Source organism: Moschus berezovskii, chromosome 10 (genome assembly GCF_049115385.1).
Source record: "Moschus berezovskii isolate FMDL1 chromosome 10, NW_MosBer_1.0, whole genome shotgun sequence".
NCBI classification, from domain to species: Eukaryota; Metazoa; Chordata; class Mammalia; order Artiodactyla; family Moschidae; genus Moschus; species Moschus berezovskii.
This window is the reverse complement of record NC_142469.1, coordinates 104878377-104898952: the sequence shown is the minus strand read 5'-3', so window position 1 is coordinate 104898952 and position 20576 is coordinate 104878377. Positions and strand designations below refer to the sequence as shown.

General features: G+C 43.4%; 1 protein-coding gene across 5 annotated transcripts in view; it reads left to right on the top strand.

The window, feature by feature from the left end:
• Positions 1-20576, top strand: part of PRKN (parkin RBR E3 ubiquitin protein ligase) — a 1261621-nt gene that overhangs the window by 377063 nt on the left and 863982 nt on the right. For all 5 annotated transcript variants that reach the window (XM_088840889.1, XM_055433926.2, XM_055433924.2 and 2 more), the window contains one exon: positions 8937-9177. In XM_088840889.1, coding sequence (XP_088697015.1) covers positions 8937-9177 — 241 coding nt within the window. The remainder of the gene's footprint in view (positions 1-8936; positions 9178-20576) is intronic.

Below are 20576 nucleotides of genomic sequence, written 5' to 3'. Positions count from 1 at the left end.
AAAAAAAAAAAAGCTAAAGAAAATAAAATTTGCTTCTGGGATATGAAACAAATTGGCTAGAATAAATAAGGATAGAAGCAAGACTTCTTTGACAACTTCACGTTTCCAAAGCTTGAATTTAAAATTTATAGGTATTTTATGCAACTCCAGGCATACCTCATTTCATTGTGCTGTGTTTTACTGAGCGTCACAGATCCTGTGCTTTTTACATGTTGAAGCTTTGTGGCAATGCTGCCTCAAGCAAGCCCGTCAGGACTATTGTTCTAACAGCATTTGCTCACACTGGGTCTCTGTTTCACAGTCTGATAATCCTCTTAATATTTCAGTTTTTGTCATTATTGTTGTATTTTTTAGGGTCAACTATGATAAGTGATCTTTGATGCTACTCCTGTGATTTTTGGGGGTGCTACTAGCCACATGCGTGTAAGGTGGCAAATGCTTGATAAATGCGTGTGTCCTGACAGCTCTGTAAACCGAGTGTTCCCCCCGTCTCTCCCTGTCCTCGGGCCTCCCCACCCCCTGAGACACAGCAGTATCAAAATTAGGCCAGTTAATCACCCGACAATGGCCTTATTGTGTCGGATTTCCAAAACACTGATTATGTTTCTGGACTTCTTATTTTGTTGCATTAAGTAAGCCTTTATTCAGGATCCTGTGTCATATGGTTGAAAATAGAGACATTATGTTACATTTAATGCCTCCCTTGGCCACACCTATGGTTGCTCCTCTTTACACAATGCTTCCAGATATTCTTGCACGTTTATTTTTCTATATGATCTTAGAATCATGTATCTAGTTTCCAGGAAACAAAAATAACACATTGATACGGTAGGGAAATTGTTAGTTTGCTTTAATGACTGTTAGTCGCTACATTATGAAGAAGAGTGCACAACCTGCTAAATAGCATGATCACAAGATATTTGTGGGATGAATATCGCATTTCACACTGTATTTAGTTATAGAATTATAACTAAGTAACTCAATATTACAATTCACACTGTATTTAGTTATAGAATTATATGTGTTGCCCTCTTTAGTCTCTTCCAGGATTTTTATATTCAGTGTGTAGCCTTTGAACTTTTAGCAGATGATTAAGAAATAGCAAATTCTCCATAATATTTTCCAGTTTAAAAGCAAACATTTCAGTTTGTGTGTGTACATGTGCATACATGAAGTGAAGTGAAGTGCATATCACTCAGCCATGTCTGACTCTTTGCAACCCCGTGGACTATACAGTCCATGCAGTTCTCCAGGCCAGAATACCGGAGTGGGGAGCCTTCTACAGCAGATCGTAGAAAAAGCTCTTAACCAATTGAGCTGTGAGGGAAGCCTCAAGTGTTTTGAAGTGAAAGTCGTTCAGTTGTATCCAACTATACAGTCCATGGAATTCTCCAGGCCAGAATACTGGAGTGGGTAGCCTTTCCCTTCTCTCGGGGATCTTCCCAACCCAGGTATCGAACCCAGGTCTCCTACATTGCAGGTAGATTCTTTCCCAGCTGAGCCACAAGGGAAGCCCAAGAATACAGGAGCGGGCAGCCTATCCCTTCTCCAGTGGATCTTCCCGACCCAGGAATTGAACTGGGGTCTCCTGCACGGCAGGCGGATTCTTTACCAACTCAGCTGTCAGGGACGCCCCTGACGTGCATCCATATGCACATGCACACTTATGCACACATGTGTGTACACATATGTCTATGTATACAAATGTAGTGTCCACACATATAATTGGCCTCTGATCTGTGGATATTTATCCATTTGCTCTTTTCTTCTTGTGCATACTTTTTAAAAAACATTTTCATCGGAAAGCCTGAGTGTCCTACACATTGTTTTGCATTGTTCTAGAGTCTGTCTTAGGCTAGGCAGAAGCATCCTTGTCTTGCCTTTTGAATCTCTGAGACACCAGTGGCCAAGTGGAACAGAGGTGGAGGAGGGTGCAGGTCTTCAATACAGGGTGCCTGTGCACCCCCCAGATTCTGATTCTGCAGGTCCAGGACACACTAGGAAAAGCTGTTCTTCTCCTTGACACCTCAGATGACTTTTATGCACGTTTTGACCTGGATAGACGCCCACCTGCTTAGAAATGTGTGTGTGATCCTGGCTAGTTCCTTGTCTTCCTGAACTCTTAAGTGGCTTTGTGAAAATACTGAACATGATACTTGAGACGGAGTTGGTGAAAGTGTCAGGCAAGGTTAAATGTGTTGATAACAGGGGTTTGTAAGCAGTGAGTACTACACCACATGAATGTTATTAAGTACTACGAAATTTGCTTTTGAGCATCTACTGTGTCATAAATAGGCAGCCATGAGTAGGATGACCATATGATTTATCCTTCAGACTAGAAGACTTCGAAAGTTCAAAGAGAGCTATTAATAGTCACCCTAGGATAAGAGTTATAAACTCAATGATCCTGGGTAGACCACAGTTCTTCTTACCTAATCAAAGTGACGCAAAGATGAAAAGGCTTGTGATGGGGCTGCTACCAACAGTTCTCCTCACCTCTCCCTCTTAAAGATCTTAAAAATCTCCTCTGACTAAATGTCGAAGGAATTGTTGTTATTTGCTCAGTTGTGCCCAACTCTTTGTCACCTCATGGACTGCCAGCATGCCAGCCTTCCCTGCCCTTCACTATCTCCAGGAGTTTTATCAAATTCATCTCTGCTGAGTCAGTGATGCCAGCCAACCATCTCATCTTCTGACACCCTCTTCTCCTTCTGCCCTAAATCTTTCCTGGTATCAGGGACTTTTTCAATGAGTTGGCAGTTCGCATCAGATGACCAAAATACTGGAGCTTCAGTTGCAGCATCAGTCCTTCCAGTGAATATTCAGGATTGATTTCCTATAGAATTGACTTGTTTGATCGCCTTGCTGTCCAAGGGACTCTCAAGAGCCTTCTCCAACACTTCAGTCCAAAAGCATCAATTTTTTGGTGCTCAGCCTTCTTTATGATACATGACTGATGGAAAATCCACAGCTTTGACTAGATGGACTTTTGTTGGGTGGCCCCTAAATGCAGGATGATTTCCTCCTGCATTGAGGATGAGATCCTTATGCAGTTACATCTACAAACCCACTATTTTCAAATAAGTTCAAATTTTAAAGTTCTTGATGGGCATGCATTCTAAGTTGATAGTATTCAATCCACTGTGGTTCCTTCAGTTGGAAGAAGACAAATGAAAGAGAGGTTCAGTGCAGTTCAGTCGCTCAGTCGTGTCTAACTCTCTGTGACCCCATGGACTGCAGCACAGCAGGCCTCCCTGTCCATCACCAAATCCCGGAGCTTAATTAGACTCATGTCCATTGAGTCAGTGATGCCATCCACCCGTCTCATCCTCTGTTGTCCCCTTCTCCTGCCCTCAATCTTTCCCAGCATCAGGGTCTTTTCCAGTGAGTCAGTTCTTCTCATCAGGTGGCCAAAGTATTGGAGTTTCAGCATCCGTCCTTCCAATGAATATTCAGTGTTGATTACCTTTAGGATGGACTGGTTGGATCTCCTTGCAGTCCAAGAGACTCTCAAGAGTCTTCTCCAACGCCACAGTGCAAAAGCATCAATTCTTTGGCGCTCAGCTTTCTTTATGGTCCACCTCTCACATCCATACGTGACTACTGCGAAAACCATAGCTTTGACTAAACTGACTTTTGTCAGCAAAATAGTGTCTCTGCTTTTTAATATGCTGTCTAGGTTGGTCATAGTTTTTCTTCCAAGGAGCAAGTGTCTTTTAATTTCGTGGCTGCAGTCACCATCTGCAGTGATTTTGAAGCCCAAGAAAATAAAGCCTCTCACTAAGGAATCAGTTAGGACCAACTGCTGAAACAGAAAGAATGAATACCATTTATCCTTTCTTACAGTCATCTGTCCCAATTCACTCAAGCTCTCAATGCCTTTTTAAAAATTTCTTTTTAATTGGACTGTAATTGCTTTACAATATTCTGTGGGTTCTGTCATACATCAGCATGAATCAGCCTGCATACGCACGTTTCCGCCCGCCTGAGCCTTCCTCCCGTCTCCCATCCCCTCCCAGCTGTCCACTCTGTTTGTGTCACCACTGCTGCTCTGCACATGCGTTCGTCAGCCCCATCTTTCTAGATTTCATAGGTGTGTGTTAATATACAGTATTCGTTTTCCTCTTTCTGACTTACTTTAGTGCGTATAATAGGCTCTAGGTTCATGTACCACATTAGATCTGACTCACATGCCCTCTTCCTGGCCAGTGTCTGGAGAGCAGCTCAAGGAGGCATCTGTTTGGTGTACAGGTGTGCAAGAGGATAGCAGTTTCATGTTTTATTCATTCTTGGTGAAAGAATTGTTGCAGGTGACATAAGATATCCAGATCATGAAACAGGAGCTGGCATAAGTAACAATGTGTTGTATTTATATCTCAAATTTTAAACCTGAGGCTGGAAATTTAAGGAATTTATAGCAAGGTGTGAAACTGTTTATCTCTGTGCCTGTTGTCTAAAAAAATAAATGTGAATGCCTGTCAGCTCTCATTCCTTCCTTGCTGTTGAAGAGGCTGACTAAATATCTCCTTCTGTCTATGATGTCACCCAAGCTCGGGCCTGTGCCCAGGGGACTTGAAAGGCTGGGTGTACTGAGTGAGTGCAGGTGAGGAGCTCTTGGCCACATTGTATCGCATGGCAGTAGGGCGTCTTGGAGAAGGCAACGGCGAGCCACTCCAGTGCTCTCTCCTGGAAAATCCCATGGACGGAGGAGCCTGGTGGGCTGCAGTCCACGGGGTTGCTACGAGTCAAACATGACTGAGCGACTTCCCTTTCACTTTCACACATTGGAGCAGGAAATGGCAACCCGCTCCAGTGTTCCTGCCTGGAGAATCCCAGGGACGGGGGAGCCTGGTGGGCTGCCGTCTATGGGGTTGCACAGAGTTGGACACGACTGACGCGACTTAGCAGCAGCAGGGCGTCTCCTTGATACAGGGAGAAACTTTCAGTACTCACGAATAAGCGGCCTCGATTGTGTTTCTCCCCTCCAGAGTCATTTCTCACAGCTCTGTGGTAGGTGTGTGACTCCGCAAGGAAGCACCTGTTGCTACTTCTCCTGCCAGAGATTCTTCTATTTGTTTTTCAAGGCTTTTTTTTTTTTTTTTTGGATTTAAAGTAGTCAGTAGTTCAAAATGACTACTCTGGCATTCCACTGATTCCAGGTAAGCATTTTCTTTGTTGTCTAATGGGCTGTTTAAAAGTCATGAGATAAAACACACTGGTTCCGGTCCAGCTGACTACCAACTTCTTCCAACCTCCGAGCAAGGGATGTATTGTTTCGGTTGGTTCTTGGTTGTATAGTGGGCTGTTCTTAGTTGAACACTGGCTGAAACCAGGCAGGGGTACACCTGCTTCTCTTTGGTTGTGAATGAGCACTGACAGGCCTGCTTGAGTTCCCTGTGGTGAGAAAGCATGGGTTAGAATGACAGCATAGGAGAAATGTGTGAAAGGGAAGGGAGGGCGGGAGAAAAGGGGACAGCAAGACAAGGGAAGGGAAGGGCAGAGGAGCGGCCATCATCCAGAGGCCATCCCGTTCTTTCCTTCATTTATTTACTTTAAAAATTTATTTATTCTTGATGGGAGGATAATTGCTTGACAATATTGTGTAGGTTTCTGACATATATCAACATAAATCAGCCATATGTATACCTATGGTTAGGGCTTCCTTAGTAGCTCAGATTATAAAGCATCTGCCTGCAATGCAGGAGACGTGGGTTCGATCCCTGAGTCAGGAAGATTCCCTGGAGAAGGAAAGGGCAACCCACTCCAGCCTTTTGGCTGGAGAATTTCATGGACAGTGAAACCTGGTGAGCGACAACCCACAGGGTTGCAAAGAATCAGATATGACTGAGCAACTAACACACACACGCACACATACATGTGGCAGAGCAGCAGTGGAGATGCAATCGTAGAGAATAGACTTGTGGACAGGGATTGTTCTTCAGTCGCTCAGTTGTATCTGACTCTTTATGACCCCATGGAGTGCAGTCCACCAGGTTCTTCACCACGTCCTGGAGCTTGCTCAAACTCATGTCCATTGAGTCGGTGATGCCATCCAACCATCTCATCCTCTGTCATCCCCTTCTCCTCCCGCCTTCAATCTTTCCCAGCATCAGGGTCTTTCCCAGTTCTTCTTCCAGTTCTTCCAGTTCATCTGAGTCAGTTCTTCGCATCAGGTGGCCAAAGTATTGGAGCTTCAGCTTCAGCATCAGTCCTTCCAATGAATATTCATGACTGATTTCCTTTAGGATTGACTGGTTTGATTTCAAGGAACTCTGAAGAGTCTTCTCCAACACCACAGTTTGAAACCATCAGTTCTTCAGCACTCAGCCTTCTTTGTGGTCCAACTCTCACATCTGTACATGACTACCCGAAAAACCATAGCTTTGACTAAACAGACATTTCTTGTCAAAGTAATGTCTCTGCTTTTTAATACACTTTCTAGGTTTGTCATAGCTTTTCTTCTAAGTAGCAAGCATCTTTTAATTTCATGGCCACAGTCTCTGGCCACATGGATTTTGGAGCCAAGAAAATGAAGTCTGTCTCTCTTTCCATTGTTTCCCCATCCATTTGCCATGAAGTGATGGGGCCGGATGCCATGATCTTAGTTTTTTGAAAGGACACTTGAAAGTTGGCAATATAAAACAATACTAACTTGGTTTTAGGCAAATAACTGTCTAGCTTGTTGTCCTTTGTGTTTAGGAAACGGTGATCTTGGATGAGTGAAAACCCCGAAAGAACTCACCTATGCAAACAGCGCCAGCCTCTTCTCACAATAAATCCCTTACTGCACAGCTAAGGGGAGCAGTCAGTTGACTCTGCTTGTCTCCTCCCCTCCCTGCAGAACTCCCTCTGTGCAGGTCCTAATGAGCACTGAAATGGTCCCAGGCCTGCGGGGGGAGGGACCTCAGGGTGACAGGGCTGAGACCCACACCGGCTAATTAGTGTGCGGCTAATTGGCCTTTCCCAGTAATTGTATTCCTCAGCCTTTGGCAACCAGAGAGGGGGCCTTTCAGTGTCTCTGTGTAGCATGATATCTTTGATCGTAATGAAAGGTAGCCGTAAGAAATGTGAAATAAATTCAAAGCATAAATCACAAAGTGCCTGTCTTTTCAAAGTCTTTATTTTTTTAAATGAAAGATCAGGTTGAAGGAACAGTTTTTATTCTCATCCAATTAATATAAATTGGCGTTTGTGTTCATTCGTCACTATGGAGGTGGCCAAGAGTTCAAGAGGGAGAAATCTGTGGGAATGATTTTTGGTTCTTCTGACTCTCACTGAATGCCCTGAGCTCATGCTGTCTTTAACCATATTATCTCACTGTTTGCAATAGCCATAAAAAACATTTGTTAACCATTACATTAAAAAAAAAAAAAAAAAAACCTTGAAATGCCTTCCTAAAAAATTGCCATTTTTGTCTTTGTTTGACATAGAAAATACACTACAGTTAAGTCCCCTGTAAAAGTATGATAGTGACAACCCAGCAGTTGAGAGAGGATAGAGGTGTTACAGTTGTTACCAGGATTGCTGTGTTTTGTATGGGTGTTCTTTAAATTTCCGAAGATGAAGGAGAGTGACACCAGTGGAGGAGGGGGGCGGTTGAGAGAGCAGGGTCCTTGCTCTGTGGGAGAAGGGACAGACACATGAGCAACTGTTTCTACCTGGTAGGTATTCTGAAACCGAGGCTTGGCTTGTTGGTCTAGCTTCTGTTTTAGCAAATTAGCTGATGTCCAAATTTAATTCTACTGAATTTTAAAGCCTTGATTACTGTAGCTTTGTAGTATAGTCTGAAGCCTGGGAGCCCGATTCCTCCAGCTTCCTTTTTCTTTCCCGAGATCGTCTGGGCCATTTGGGATCTATTGTGTCTCCATACACAGTGTGAAATTGTTTGTTCTAGTCCTACGCAGAATGCCGTTGGTAATTTGATGGGCACTGTGTTGCATCTGTAGGGCGCTTTGGGTAGTGTAGTCACTTTCATGACGTTGATCCAGGAGCGCGCTGTGTCCCTCCATCTGTTTCCATTGTATTTGACTGCTTCTGTCAGTGTGTTGCAGTTGTCTGAGTGCAGGTTTCTGTCTTCTTAGGCAGGTTTATTCCTAACTCCTATGCATCTTATTCTTTTTGTTGTGATATTAAATAGCATTGTTTCCTTAATCTCTCTATCTGATCTTTTGTTGTTAGGATATCAGATTGTGAGAGATTCCCATGAGTTATTATTATTAATATTATTTTCCCTTGCATCTTTCCCAGATTCATTGAGGAGCTCTCTTGGTTTTCTGGTAGCATCTTTAGGATTTTTTATGTATAGTATCATGTCATGCAAACACCAACAGTTTTACTTCTTTTCCAATTTGGATTCTTTTTTTTCTTTTTCTTTTCTGATTGCCATGGCTAGGATGTACAAAACTATGTTGAATGAAAGTGGCAAGAGAGTGGGCGTCCTTGTTTTGTTCCTTGTTTAGAGGAAATGCTTTCAGCTTTCCACCACTGCAATGATGCTTGCTGTGGTTCATACAAATCAATATATAGTTGCAGAACATTTCTGTAGATGTTCACTGGTTTTAATTGTGAGATAGGATGAAACAGTGAAAGATAAGAATAGTGTTGGTAACCTCTCCTCTTACTTCATGGGCCTGGTGGTGTGATTGCTAGTAATTTTGGAGTATTTGTGGGGTCTACTGCAAATAAGTGTGTTGTAAATTCTAGAGAAAATTGCCCTGTAATTGGTAATAAAAAACTCTCTGTACTTTTTAAAACAGAAAGGGGGATTAAAAAAAAATCAGAGAGTGGTGCTAGTATTTAAATTTGATAATGATATGGGCATGCCATTTCTGGTAAATCCGTTTTGAAACATATTTCTCTGTAGAAATGAAGACAAGTTCAGCTCCACCTGTGCTTTAATGCCTGCTCATTCTTGTGATTTTGGCTCCTTTGCACAGAGCTGTGACCTGGATCAGCAGAGCATCGTTCACATTGTGTTGAGACCGCGGAGAAAAGGCCCAGAAGGGCACACATCTCGGGGGGACAGCCCGCGGCCCGCTTGGGGGCACTCTGACAGGGAGCCCGAGAGCCTGACTCGCGTGGACCTCAGCAGCTCGGTGCTCCCGGCCGACTCGGTGGGCCTGGCTGTCATACTGCAGGACGGCGAGGAGAGCGGCGCCTCGTCAGCCCCCAGGCCAGGTGAGTGATGCCTCTCTGCGGCTAGTGCAGGGGTCTGCGTGCTGAAGTCTGCAGAGAACGGCCTCACTCTGTGTGTGAATACATAGATCACAGCACGTTCTAAATCACTGGAAGGAGGCTTGACTAGGAGGAGAGTCCGTTGTTGCTCTCAGATTTGAGGTGACGCGTTCAGCAGGAATAGCAAAGCAGAGCTTTCCAGTTAAGAATGAACATAAGGGATGAGAAGAGTGTCGGGACCGTAGTGATGGTGCTTGTTTGTTTGTTTGGAGGTTCTGGGGCGATGGGGTCATGGGAGACTTTATGCTGGGCTCAAAATATATGTGCCTGTCTGTCCCTCTCCTCTTGTGCCTTTCTTTTCTCTTCTGCTTTTGTTTACTTACATTTTGATTGATTATGTTTCTGATGAAATCAATTTTTTTACAGTAGAAAGACCTTCAGAGGTAATTCTAGTTTCAGGTCATAAGAAGAAACGACAGTGTCCGTCACATCCTTTTGTGTCAAAGAAGTTTTCCGTGTCTCTACTGTGCAGCCTGTTTCAAAAGTTGGCTTTGCCAAGAGTGACAGTCTCTTTATTATTTTGACGATATTCTATGTTTCCCTTAGTTTTTACTCTCCAGTCTAAATAGTCAAAGGTATAACAGGACTGTTTTTGAGTAGGTGACAGGAAACACGAAATAGTAACAGTGACTTTATAAGGTAGCAGTTTATTTCTCCCCCACGTAGAGTGTCTGAAGACATCAGCAGCCCTGGGCTGGTAAGACTTTCACAGTGAAGAGACGACTGGAACCCGCAAGACAAAGGCCTCTTGCTAAAATTACTGAGTAAAATTTAATAAATATTTATAAAATCATAAATCAGATTGAAGCAAAAAGCAAAAACAAAATTTTCCAGGGATAAGTGAAGAAGTGGAAAAAACACAGCTGTCTTTGACTAGAGGAATGGATAAACCAAGAATTTAAATGCATGAGCCGACATCCTGCTGAGCCTGAGGTGGTTGTGCTGGGCTTTTCTTCCTTCCCATGCACTGGGCATCAAGAAGACTGAAAAAAACAAGTGGGGAGTGAGGGGAAATGAGGCCAGTCTAAACCTCTGCAGCACCCCTGTTGTCCAGGACGAGGAGTTAATATAAATACCAGACCCAAGCTTTGGGACTTCTGAGGTTCCAAGCAGGATGTGGGGACAAAAGCATTCCAGAGAGAGCTCAGAGGGCGTGGCATTGACACCTCCTGAGATAATCAAGGTCTGCTGAAGGAGTCCTCTGATGCACATTGTAAATCAAACAAAGGAATACTTTACCCTGAGTGGAGGAGAGCGTATAAGGTAAGCCAGAGGACTGGTTCCCCAGAAAACGTGAGAAAATAAAAGATCAGTTTGAAACAGAATACAATACAGGTATGTTTTATGTTAATTAAGACATGAAATTTTAAAAAACTGGAAATCAAAACAGAAAACAGACCTAATAGAAAAAGGTAGCTATTGAATAGAATATAAATTTAACTACTAGAATTAAAAAAAAAAAATCCTCAGCAGATTGGTGAAAATCAAGCCAAAGAGAGAATGAATGAAAGGTATATGTGAGGAAGTTTCCCATAGTGGGACACAGGTTGACATGTTTACAAAACAGAAATGTTCTTAGAGATGAAGAGTTTGGAGTTAGATCTCCTAACATATCTGATAGAAAATCTTTTATTTCCCCTTTCTTTTTCCTTTCATAAATTTTGAAAGTATGATAATACATTTACAGGAGACTTGAAAAAGAAAGAACAAAGTTGTATATAGTTTGACTATGCATTACAATTATTTTTGTAAGTGGATAAATTAAGATTTTTAGTTTGAGCTTCAATATCAAGCTCCCCAAAACTGAGATAATTAATAGAAAACGAGAAGGCTTCAGTAGAACTGAAAATCAATATGAACCAATTCAAAACCTTTAGATGAAGATTAAACATTTATACGCATTACCTGAACATTAATAATAATATAAGTAGAATAATTGTCATTTGGAAGTATTCAGATACTTTAGTGTTTCCTAATGTATGTGACTCTACTGTCTGGTCACTGGTTATTTATCTGAAGATTTTAGAAGTCCAGTGTTGTTAGTTTATTATAAAATTGCCTTCAGTCTTCTTCAGAGTTTTATTTTATGATGAATAAATTTGTCATTATTGACACCTTCATTGGTTTTCCCTGAAGATCATGGTACTTCTAGTGAACAGAATATTCTCTTTCTATCGTGACAGGTTTACTATGGAAAATTCAGGGAAACTCAGAAAATTCTTCTAGATGTCTAATAGTCTACTTATATTTTAAGTGAAATGTATAATCATTTCAGCCAACACAATCAGTCCAAGAAAGTGCTATAAATTTACACTGTACAGTACCAGTGTAAGAAGGGCCTGCAGACTCCTGCCTGTGTCTGGTTACTGACGTTTTAACCTTGACTTTCCACACAGCCCTCATGTATCTGACCTCTCATCACCCTGTTTCTCATTTAGCCACAACCAGTGGTGACCTGTTAGCTGCACGTGTTTTGCTGGCTGGGAATGCCCTTGGCACCACTTGCTGGCATGCCGGTTACCCAGCATCCTGTTGTGTTTTTTCCTGCATCACCTCAGCTCAGGAGTGAGCTCTCCCGACACCTTTCCTGTGCTGTAGGGGAGGCAAAATTTATGTTGCATGTGGTAAGGAACAGGCAAAATAAGGGGGTTGTCCAGGTCAAATTAACGACTTTTCTCTGCATCGAGCTGAAAACTCAGCTGCAAGGAGTGATCCTTTAACCCTCTGAAGTGGAGTCGTCTCCTTTGCAGAACGCTCATTCCTCTCACTGTTTTCTGCTTTGCACTCTAGTTCCTTATGTTTGTCTCTGTGAGGCCAGGGTCTGTTCAGTTCAGTCGCTCAGTCGTGTCCGACTCTTTGTGACCCCATGGACTGCAGCACGCCAGGCCTCCCTGTCCATCACCAGTTCCCAGAGCTTGCTCAAACTCGTGTATGTCGAGTCAGTGATGCCATCCTACCATCTCATCCTCTGTCATCCCCTTCTTCTGCAAACTGACAAGCTCTAGTGAGAATGTTTGTTCAGTGCTTATTCCAGAGCCAGAAGGCCTGACTCCGTTAGGTGAGAACAGAGGCTCAGAAGTCCTTTGCTGCCATTACCCTGAGCAGTGCTGCCCAATAGCAAATGTTTTCCCCCTTTCAACCGTGAGTCCCACCGAGAGTCTGCAGCCAGGTGGGGAGGAGGTTGGGAAAGACAGGTGGACCAATCCCATCAACCCATAGCAAGCAGGTGAGTCTCATAATTACTGGTTGTATAGATGAAGCATCTACAGTGTATTTCCTTTGGAGACAAAAGAGAAAAGATCTCTGGTTACAAAATGTTTGAAACCTTCTGCCTTTAGAAAGAAATTTAAAAGAAATAAATCCAGTTTTCTGCGCATTTCCAGGGGGTTTGAATTAGGCAAGGAATAATTGAGGTGCCCACCAAATGTGAGAGGGGTCCCGAGGGTGGAGAATTGGGCTGCAGCCACAAAAGTCGATGCAACTAATAAGAACTGCAACTTCAGCACATCTTTATTTGTGAAAAAGCTAACTGGTCACTTTTGCTGGTGGGAATGTAGCATGGTACGGCCACTCTGAAAGCTGGTTTGACAGATTCTCACTAAACAAATAACCCACCACGAAGTCCAGCCATTGTGCCCCATGGTGCTGACTCAGATGGGCTGAAAACATAGGTCCACACGATTATCTGCACATGGATGTTGATAGCAGCCTTATTCACAGCTGCCCAAATTTGGGGGCAACTAAGATTTTCTTATGCAAGCGAGGAGATAAAATGTGGAATATCAAGTCAATGTTATTTAGTACTAAAAGGAAATAAGGGTTTCCCTGATGACTTAGATGGTAAAGAATCTTCCTGTGATGAGGAGACCTGAGTTCTGATCCCTGGATGGGGAAGAACCCCTGGAGGAGGAAATGGCAACCCACTCCACTATTCTTGCCTGGGAAAGCCTATGGACAGAGCCTGGCGGGTTACAAGCTATCAAGCCATGAGAAGACATGGAGGAGCCTTAAATGCATATTACTAGTGAAAGAATGGCATGTGGTCCCATCACTTCATGGGAAATAGATGGAAAAACAGTGGAAACAGTGTCAGACTTTATTTTTTTGGGATCCAAAATCACTGCAGATACTGATTTCAGCCATGAAATTAAAAGACACTTGCTCCTTGGAAGGAAAGTTATGACCAACCTAGATAGCATATTAAAAAGCAGAGACATTACTTTGCCAACAAAGGTCCGTCTAGTCAAGGCAATGGTTTTTCTCGTGGTCATGTATGGATGTGAGAGTTGGACTGTGAAGAAAGCTGATCACCGAAGAATTGATGCTTTTGAACTGTGGTGCTAGAGAAGACTCTTGAGAGTCCCTTGGACTGCAGGGAGATCCAACCAGTCCATTCTAAAGGAGATCAATCCTGGGTGTTCATTGGAAGGACTGATGCTAAAGCTGAAACTGCAATACTTTGGCCACCTCATGCGACGAGTTGACTCACTGGAAAAGACTCTGATGCTGGGAAATGTTGGGGGCTGGAGGAGACAGGGACAACAGAGAATGAGATGGCTGGATGGCATCACCGACTCGATGGACATGAGTTTGAGTGAACTCCGGGAGTTGGTGATGGACAGGGAGGCCTGGCGTGCTGTGATTCATGGGGTTGCAGAGAGTCGGACACGACTGAGCGACTGAACTGAACTGAACTGAAGTGAAAGAAATCAAACTGAGAAGACTATGTGTGATTGTATGTAACGCAATTACATATTGTGTGGTTGTATGTAACACAATTACATATTGTGTGGTTGTATGTAACACAATTACATATTGTGTGGTTGTATGTAACACAATTACATATTGTGTGGTTGTATGTAATACAATTACATATTGTGTGATTGTATGTGATATTGTATGATTCCAGCCCTTTCACTTGCTGGAAAAGAGAATACTATAAGGACAGTGAAAACCAGAAGTTGTCAGGGCATTTTGGTGGGAGGGATGAATGGTCAGAGTACAGAGAAATTTTTAGGACAGAGTACCTATTCTGTATGATAAAATGGTGGACAACATATCAGTATAAAACCCATAGAATATGGAACACTAAGAGTGAACCCTAATGCAAATGTTTGCATTTGAATCGTAATGATGTGTCAATGTATGCTGATTAGCTGTAACAAATGCCCTGCTCTGGTGAGGGGTGTGGAGGGTAAGGCAAGCTGGTGTGTGTGGGGAAGGAGGTATATGGTAATTCTCTTTGTGATGTGTTTTTTGATCAGTTTTGCTGTGAACCTTGTTTCCCAGGTGGTGCTCGTGGCAGAGTCCACCTGCCAATGGAGGAGACAGATGTGGGTTCGATCCCCCTGGAGCAAGACATGGCAACCCGCTCCAGAATTCTTGCCTGGAAAATTCCATGGGCCTAGGAGCCCGGCACGGAGAAGGCAATGGCAAGCCACTCCAGTACTATTGCCTAGAAAATCCCATGGATGGAGGAGCCTGGTGGGCTGCAGTCCGTGGGGTCGCTAAGGGTCGGACACGAGTGAGCGACTTCACTTTCATTTTTCACTTTCACACATTGGAGAAGGAAATGGCAACTCCAGTGTTCTTGCCTGGAGAATCCCAGGGACGGGGGAGCCTGGTGGGCTTCCATCTATGGGGTCGCACAGAGTCGGACACGACTGAAGTGACTTAGCAGCAGCAGCAGGAGCCCGGCAGGCCACAAAGCGTCGGACATGACAGAGTGACTGAGTACAGCACATATAAACACAGCTGTGAACCTAAAATTGCTCTCAGAAATGAAGTCTATTAAAAATAATTTAAATTGCTTTCAAGACTTGAACCTTGGACCCATACTATAGATACATCATGATTATTAGAAAATATGTTCTTATTAGTAATTTGTTGCCAGTGGTCGAATGTTGTACGCGATGAAAATTATTCTGAGATTGTGAATTAGTTAGGAGCTGCCACATACAAATCAATTAGGGAAAACTAATGAAGTAAAGTGATAAACTTCAGACTTAATTCTCGTTTTATCCAAAACTCAAGTCTCAAATACTTTAAAATGTGTATTGTACATGCCAGAGGCTGTGAATTTCTTGTGCATCGGGCAACTTTAAACCTCCCCTGAAACAACAAAACTTTGGCAATCATACTAGAGCGGCCTAAAGTCACTATCACATCCAGTTATTACAAATACTTCATGATTCTGCCAGGCATTTGATTTTTTTCTGCACATAGGAAATTTTAATATACAGTTTCAATATTATAAATGAAAACATAAAATGATACTGCAGTGTTGTGGGAATTTTGCCAACCTGACATTTGGGGTGGGTTTTTGAGGTAAGGAAGATGGTCCTGTGTTCCTTTCCCAGAAGTATGAGCACCGTTCCTGAAAGCAGAATGAGTTGCTCTTTCCTTTTTATTGTTCTTTATATATATATACAGTTGGCCCTCCGCATCTCTGGGTTCCACATCCGCAGATTCAACCAACTAGGGATGAAAAATATTTAGAAATGAAAAAGTTCCATAAAGTCCCCAAAAGCAAAACTTGTATATGGCAATCACCTAGCAACTATTTACATAATATTTACATTGTATTTACAACAATTCACTTAGTATTTACATTGTGTTAAATGTTATAAGTAATCTGTTGTTCTTGTTCAGTTGCTGAGTAGCAGCCAATCTGAGCAACCTCATGAACTGCCACAAGCCAGTCTTCCCTGTCCTTCACTGTCTCCCAGAGTTTGCGCAAACTCAGGTCTGGATATGTTTTAACATACATGGGAGGATAAGTGCAGGTTATATGCAAAAAGTGTGCCGTTTTGTATAGGGGACCTGAGCATCCTCAGATTTTGATGTCTGAGGGGGTTCCTGGAACCAACACCTCATGGACACCAAGGGATGAGTTACTGCCGCGTAATTAGTTACTTGTCACATTTTTGCTTTCATCTTGGAAGGTACACATCAGATACAAATATGTCCAAGCTTCACTGCCTGGAGTATGGCTGGTCCTGGATATGTTGTCTGTCATACTGCCAAAAAGTTTAACCAATATATAAAACGACACAATTCTATCTCCTCATATATGGTAGGGTTAAATGGTGAATACCTGCATGTAGACAGCACGGTTGGAGAAGGAAATGGCAACCCACTCAAGTGTTCTTGCCTAGAGAATCCTGTGGACAGAGGAGCCTGGTGGGCTGCTGTCCATAGGGTCGCACAGATTTGGACATGACTGAAGCGACTTAGCATCCATGCATGCATTGGAGAAGGAAGTGTCAACCCACTCCAGTATTCTTGCCTGGAGAATCCCAGGGACAGAGTAGCCTGGTGGGCTGCCATCTATGGGGTCGCACAGAGTCGGACACGACTGAAGTGACTTAGCAGCAGTAGCAGATAACATGGAGCAACGTGCCATGGAGTATTCAGAGCACTGATCACAGTCTAAGCCTCAGAAGTCAATAAAGGCAAGGTTAGATCATCAGGCACTCCATACAGAGCAGTGTATGTATCAGCCAGTTGGTGGTGTTCAGTCGCGTCCACCTCTTTGCAATTCAGGACAGATTTTTTTTTCTTTAAATGCAAAAGCGATATGTAGTCCAGTAAAGCTGGATTGGAGTGCCTAGTGTGTGGGTGACAAAGAATATGCCAGAGAGGAAACCCCAGATGCTTCCATGGGTGAACCATTGACCTCAGCGTGACTCCGTGCGGGCTAGGCAGGTTGAGCTCTCTGCCTCGAATAGGGAGGACTCAAGGAGGCCAGCCTTCTCACCCTGCACTTTCTTCCCACCAGTTGGGGTACACCTGAGTCTGTGGAAGTGTTCTGGGTTGCTGTTGTCTCTTTTAGAACATGAGCAGTTAGAAATGAGCCCTGGGGGAGAGTGGTGGGAAATGGTGATTTTGAAGTTGTGAAGGTTCGGCATGTATATGCTGGGGACCTTGGGACATTTTCGGTTTTTCTGAAGTCCTCTCTGCAGAGAAGTAGTGTGACTAAAAGTGGGAGGAGAATTGCACCCCGGACTCGGTAAGGCCTCTCATAACTGTGTGCTCCTTCGTGCACGGCCTCTAGGGGCCTCCATGCCCCATTTTTGCTTTTGGAGCCCCAAAGACTATCAGAGGAAGCTGCCTAAGTGCCCGGATGGTCAGATTTGCACTTGACAAGAGAGTGGGAGCTGAGTCAGTGTATTTTCAGCTGGTGAAGTCTGTCTTGGGACTCATTGGAGTATTCTAATTAATCCATACTGTGCCAAAAATGCAGGCAGGCGGCTGGATTCAGTGTGTGTGTGTGTGTGTGTGTGTGTGTGTGTGTGTGATTTGGTTAGAAAGAAGATAAAGAAAAATTAAAAATTAAGTGATAAAAATTGACTGCTTATAATGAACTCTTTTAAAACTTACTAAATTTTGTGAAACATTTATTGAAGGTCTTGGTTTATATGACCAGCAGCTTCCAAAAATTTTACACCTAATTCAGAAATGTTTGTTCCAACTAAGGAAATTAGCTTTTTACTTTGTATTAGGGAGTAGCTGGTTAACAAACCACCTTGTGACAGAGTCAGGTGAACGGCGAAGGGACTCAACCATACATATGCGTGTATCCATTCTCCGCCCAACCAACCCCGCTCCCATCCAGGCTGCCACATAAATAGAGCAGAGTTCCCTGTGTTTTTTATAACAGAAATGGAAACCCTCATGACAAGTAAACAAACCACCATGACCTTCTTTTTGCATTCACCCTTTAGGTGATACCATAGAATGAAGCCGAAACATACACTCTGTAAATGTATTGAACGATAATTGCTTTTCCAAATGATACTCCTGAATGTCTGTACAGTCATGAAAGTTCTTCCTCAACCCCCAAAGAGTAAATTGAATTTAACACCTTTGGTGTTAGAGGTGTGTTATTACACTCTGATTCTCTGACAGTTAATGCTCTGCCTTCTCTGTGAAGGGCAATTAAGCTAACCATAATATTCAGTCCATCTTCAGGAAAGAATACTGTAGTAGGTTAACGTGACCTTCTCCAGGGGATCTTTCTGACCCACTGATCAAACTTGTATCTCCTGCATTGCAGACAGATTCTTTAGAACTGAGCCACCAGGGAAGCCATTCAGTCTATCCGCGGAGTTGTAATTTGCTTGGGAACCAAATGCCCAATTGTTTGGCTAGTGGATTAAATGAAAATCCTCTGAGCTTGGAAGGTTTTATGTATCCTGAGTGTTTACCACAGTGCCTGTTTCTTGGTAATATGCCCTTAATAAATATTTTTTGTTGCTGAAAAACACTCTAGGAAGAGGTGATGGGTGTTTGTTTCTAGTCCTTGAACCGTGCGCAGTATCCCAGGGAGCAATATCTGTGACCCAGATACTAAGCTCAGTGGCAAAGAGCCCAGGCTCTGGAGCCAGACTGACTGAGCCCCATCCTGGTTCTGCTTCCTATCAGCTCTGTGACCTTGCAGTTTACTTTTTGCTGCTCAAAGTATGGCCTGTGAACCAGCAGCATCAGCATCGCTTGGGAGTTTGTCAAAAAGGCAGAACTTCTGGCCCCATGCCAGACCTGCTGAATCGGAATCTGCCGCTTAATAAGTTCCACAGGTCAATTACACACATTGAAGTTTGAGACACGCTGGGCCTCAGTTTCCCCATTTATAATATAGAGACTGATGTAGAGACCTACCTCATAGATTTGACCCTGGCTGGTTCGTGACCAGTGCGTCCACCAGAGCCTGATATATACGGAGCACTTAATAACTTTTAGCCATTTTATTATTACTCTTTCCCTTTTCAGCTCAAATGATCAAAAGGCTTGATATTGGCCCTGAAACTAAAATCAGTCTAAGTTTATAGATCCAGAGCTACCATATCAATTCATTTAAAAGAAACAAAACAGAACTTAGGTCCCTCATTCCATATTTTGGAGACTTCCTACTCATGACTTCTTTCTTTCTGGTTATTCTGCTTTTGGAGTGGGGCTTTTTATTTTCTTTAGCTTATTTATTTGTGACTGTCGTCACTTCTACCACAGGATTAGGAGCAAATTACAACAGTGAATGTTCTAGGGTAATGAGGAATGACAAAACTTCTGGCTGTTCTCTTAGACTTTATTTTTTCATTGCCTTTCAGCTTTCAATCATGTAGTGTTGTTGGGTTGTTTCCTCATGTTCCAATAGACAATGCACTACTCCTTTTAGAATATTCCATCAGAAAATGCAAATAAGTTTTGGCTCTTGGAAATCTGTGTTTCATCATTGGGAACAGCATAGACAGAAAAGAATTTTCAATAAGGAAAAAAAGGAAAAGGATGACGCTGTTTTAACTTTTTCCTCCTGGGACTTGCTCAAAGGGCCCCTTGGCTCCATGCACTATTTTGAAAGAGCAGATTTGCTGGGGACCAGTCACAGATGTGGACCACAGGGGACCTTGTCATCCTGGCCTGACATCAGTGATGGATGAGAGCAGAATGGGGACAAATTGGTGTTGATCTTGATGAGGCTGCAGAGCTCAGGCTCTAAGTCAGCGGGTAGACGGTGCACACGGATTCAGGTTTGATCAGATGGGGCACCTGTTTCAGGCCAGAGTCACTGTGTGAGACTCGGCGCTGCCCACTGAGTGCTGTTGATCCCTCTTTCCAATATTTGCACGCGTGCGTGCTCATCTGCTTAGTTGTTGCCAACCCTGCGACCCCGTGGACTGTAGTCTGCCAAGCTCCTCTGTCCATGGGATTTTTCAGGCAAGAATGCTGGAGTAGGTTGCTATTTCCTTCTCTAGGGCATCCTCCCAACCCAGGGATCAAACCTTTGTCACTTATGTCTGCTGCATTGGCAGGCAGATTCTTTACCACTGAGCCACCTGGGAAGCCTTTTGCTGTTTTTGTGAATATGATAGGTGGATCTTTGTTCTGTGCCGTGCCTAATCGCTCAGTTGTGCACGACTCTTTGAGACCCCATGGACTGTAGCCCAGCAGGTTCCTCTGTCCAAGGGGATCCTCCAGGCAAGAATTCTGGATTGGGTTTTCCCACCCTCCTCCAGGGTATCTTCCCAACCCAGGGATAGAACCCAGGTCTCCTGCCTTGCAGGTGGATTCTTTATCATCTGAGCTATCCGATACTCCCAAGAATCCTGGAGTGGGTAGCCTCTCCCATCTCCAGGGGATCTTCCTGACGCAGAAATTGAACCAGGATCTCCCACACTGCAGGCGGGTCCTTTACCAGCTGAGCTACCAGGGAAGCCCATGTGGAGCCTTATATGAGCCCGATAGTATTCACTTTTACACAGCTTCAAGAAAAAAAGGTGTATGCATTTTCATGATGTTCTGCCTTTCAAAGACTAGACACTTTTCACTGACCCTCTGACAAACAA